This window comes from Calidris pugnax, unplaced genomic scaffold (genome assembly GCF_001431845.1).
Source record: "Calidris pugnax isolate Ruff unplaced genomic scaffold, ASM143184v1 scaffold40, whole genome shotgun sequence".
Classification (NCBI taxonomy): Eukaryota; Metazoa; Chordata; class Aves; order Charadriiformes; family Scolopacidae; genus Calidris; species Calidris pugnax.
In genome coordinates this window covers 515,507-517,484 of record NW_015090796.1, presented here as the reverse complement: position 1 = coordinate 517,484, position 1,978 = coordinate 515,507, and the positions used below count along the sequence as shown (strand labels likewise).

Here is a 1,978-nt window from a genome sequence, read left to right as displayed (position 1 = left end):
GGGAGAGGTCCATCAGCATCACGGAGGAGGTGAACAGGGTGAGGCCATCCAGGCTGGCGTACAGCAGCCTGTGGAACTCCCAAACACGGACATGACTGGTGTGCTGGAGAAGTTGGAGGAGAGGACCCTGGAGGAGACGGAACCGATCGTTGACATGGAACCGATCCTTGAGACAGACCCGATCCTGGAGGAGAGCGACTTTTCCCGGGGAGCCCTCCTCTTTGCTCCTCTGAAACAATGGCAGCTCTGGGTGGTTGCGGGAGGACTGGCGCTGCTCGTCGCGCTCTGCTTGGGGCTCTGGAGAAGGACCCGTGCTCCAGACAGTGGAGATGAGCGGGAGAGGTCCATCAGCATCACGGAGGAGGTGAACAAAGAAGAAAGGGAAGACGATTTCCATCCGGAGGAGCGGCTGGTCAGGGAGAAGATCCGACGCTCAGCGCGGAGCCTGGCCTGCAGGAGATGGGAGGTGGAGACGGTGGTGGGCGATGTCCTTGGTGTCCTCCAGATCTGGAGAAGGACCCGTGCTCCAGACAGTGGAGATGAGCGGGAGAGGTCCATCAGCATCACGGAGGAGGTGAACAAAGAAGAAAGGGAAGACGATTTCCATCCGGAGGAGCGGCTGGTCAGGGAGAAGATCCGGCGCTCAGCGCGGAGGCTGGCCTGCAGGAGATGGGAGGTGGAGACGGTGGTGGGCGATGTCCTTGGTGTCCTCCAGAAGCGCCTGTCCCAGAACTTCTTCCTGGTGCCGCAGGCAGCCATCGGGGTGGGCAGCGCCTTTGAAGGCTGGAGTCCCTGTGGGCCTGACGCTGTGTTCCGGCTGCTGGTGCCCCTGAAACCCTCCCGGGGACATGCCTTCCAGCTGGAGCTGGGCCCTGCAGGAGACACAGCGGCAAAGCACCGTGTCCGCGTGGACCTGGCGTGCACCTGCTCGAAGGAGGCCCGTGGGGAGGAGGCCATGCTGTGCTTCGTCCACCAGCCCTATGAGGCGCTGGAGAGAGATCAGGACTCCGGCCTCCTGTGCCAGCTCTGCACCGGCCGCTACCTGGATGCGCAGAAGGTCGCCCGCTGGTTCCAGGAGCTGGTGAGCTCAGCCTGGGAGGAGATGGGTCTTGGGCGTCGCTACCGGCTGAGGGTGCTGCCTTCCCGCCGCTCCTGCAAGCTGGAGCTGACAGGGGCCTCCGGGAGATCCGTCGTCGTGGAGCTGCTCTTTGGGGTGCAGCGAGGCGAGTCGGACCTCTTCCTGAGCAGCCAGGCTCCAGAGGCCATCTTCACGCCGGGCATCATGTGGACAGAGAGCTCCGCTGTGGCAGAGGCCAAGTTCTTCAGCCACGTGGCCAGGCAGGCCCTGCCTGACAGCCTCCACCTCCAATGCCTGCAGCTCCTCACCGGCAGCCTGGGAGGCACGGTCCTTTCCTCCTACACCTTCAAGACGGCCGTGATGCACCTCCTCAACCTGTGCCCCGGGACAAGCGTGCCATTCACCCTCCAGCTGCAGGACGTCATGGACTACCTGCGCAGCTGCCTGGAGGAGAAGCGCCTCCATCACTTCATCTTTGGCAACGAGTGCTTGCCCGAGGCCATCGTCTTGCCCCCAGCCACCCAGCCAGCTGAGCCAGTCAACCTCTTCCAGTGCCTGGTGGAGGATCCAGAAGCCCACGCCAAGGCACTGCGGGAGTTCCAGGAGCTGCAAGGTCGGCTCACGGGCCTCCTGCTCTTTGGAGCCTGAAAGAGGTTCTCACCTCTGGCAGCACCTGCGTGGTTGTGTCCCCTGGGGCTCTGCCTGCTGTCTGCCGGAGGGCCCCTTCTCCCTGGGACCTTCTGCCCTTTGTACATAGTTGTCAATACACCGTGTCTTGCACAAAAAGCTGCGTCTCTGAGTGTGTGTGCACCGTTCCTGGGGGGAAGGCGGGCATCGGGTGCGGGCTGCTCGGCCGCCCGAGGGTAGGAAGAAGCCCCTGCACCAGTCCAGGGTGGGGGC

At 63.5% G+C, this 1,978-nt stretch overlaps 1 protein-coding gene across 1 annotated transcript; it reads left to right on the top strand.

Annotated features, from left to right (window-relative positions):
* The first annotated feature begins 91 nt into the window (after nucleotides 1-91).
* Nucleotides 92-1,726, top strand: LOC106885017 (inositol 1,4,5-trisphosphate receptor-interacting protein-like 1). Its single transcript, XM_014936840.1, has one exon. The coding sequence runs from the start codon at nucleotides 92-94 to the stop codon at nucleotides 1,724-1,726; it is 1,635 nt and encodes a 544-aa protein (XP_014792326.1).
* The last annotated feature ends 252 nt before the right edge of the window (nucleotides 1,727-1,978 follow it).

Excerpts from the sequence above, each read along its gene's own strand:
- LOC106885017 (XM_014936840.1), top strand. The coding sequence starts at position 92 with ATGACTGGTGTGCTGGAGAAGTTGGAGGAGAGGACCCTGGAGGAGACG.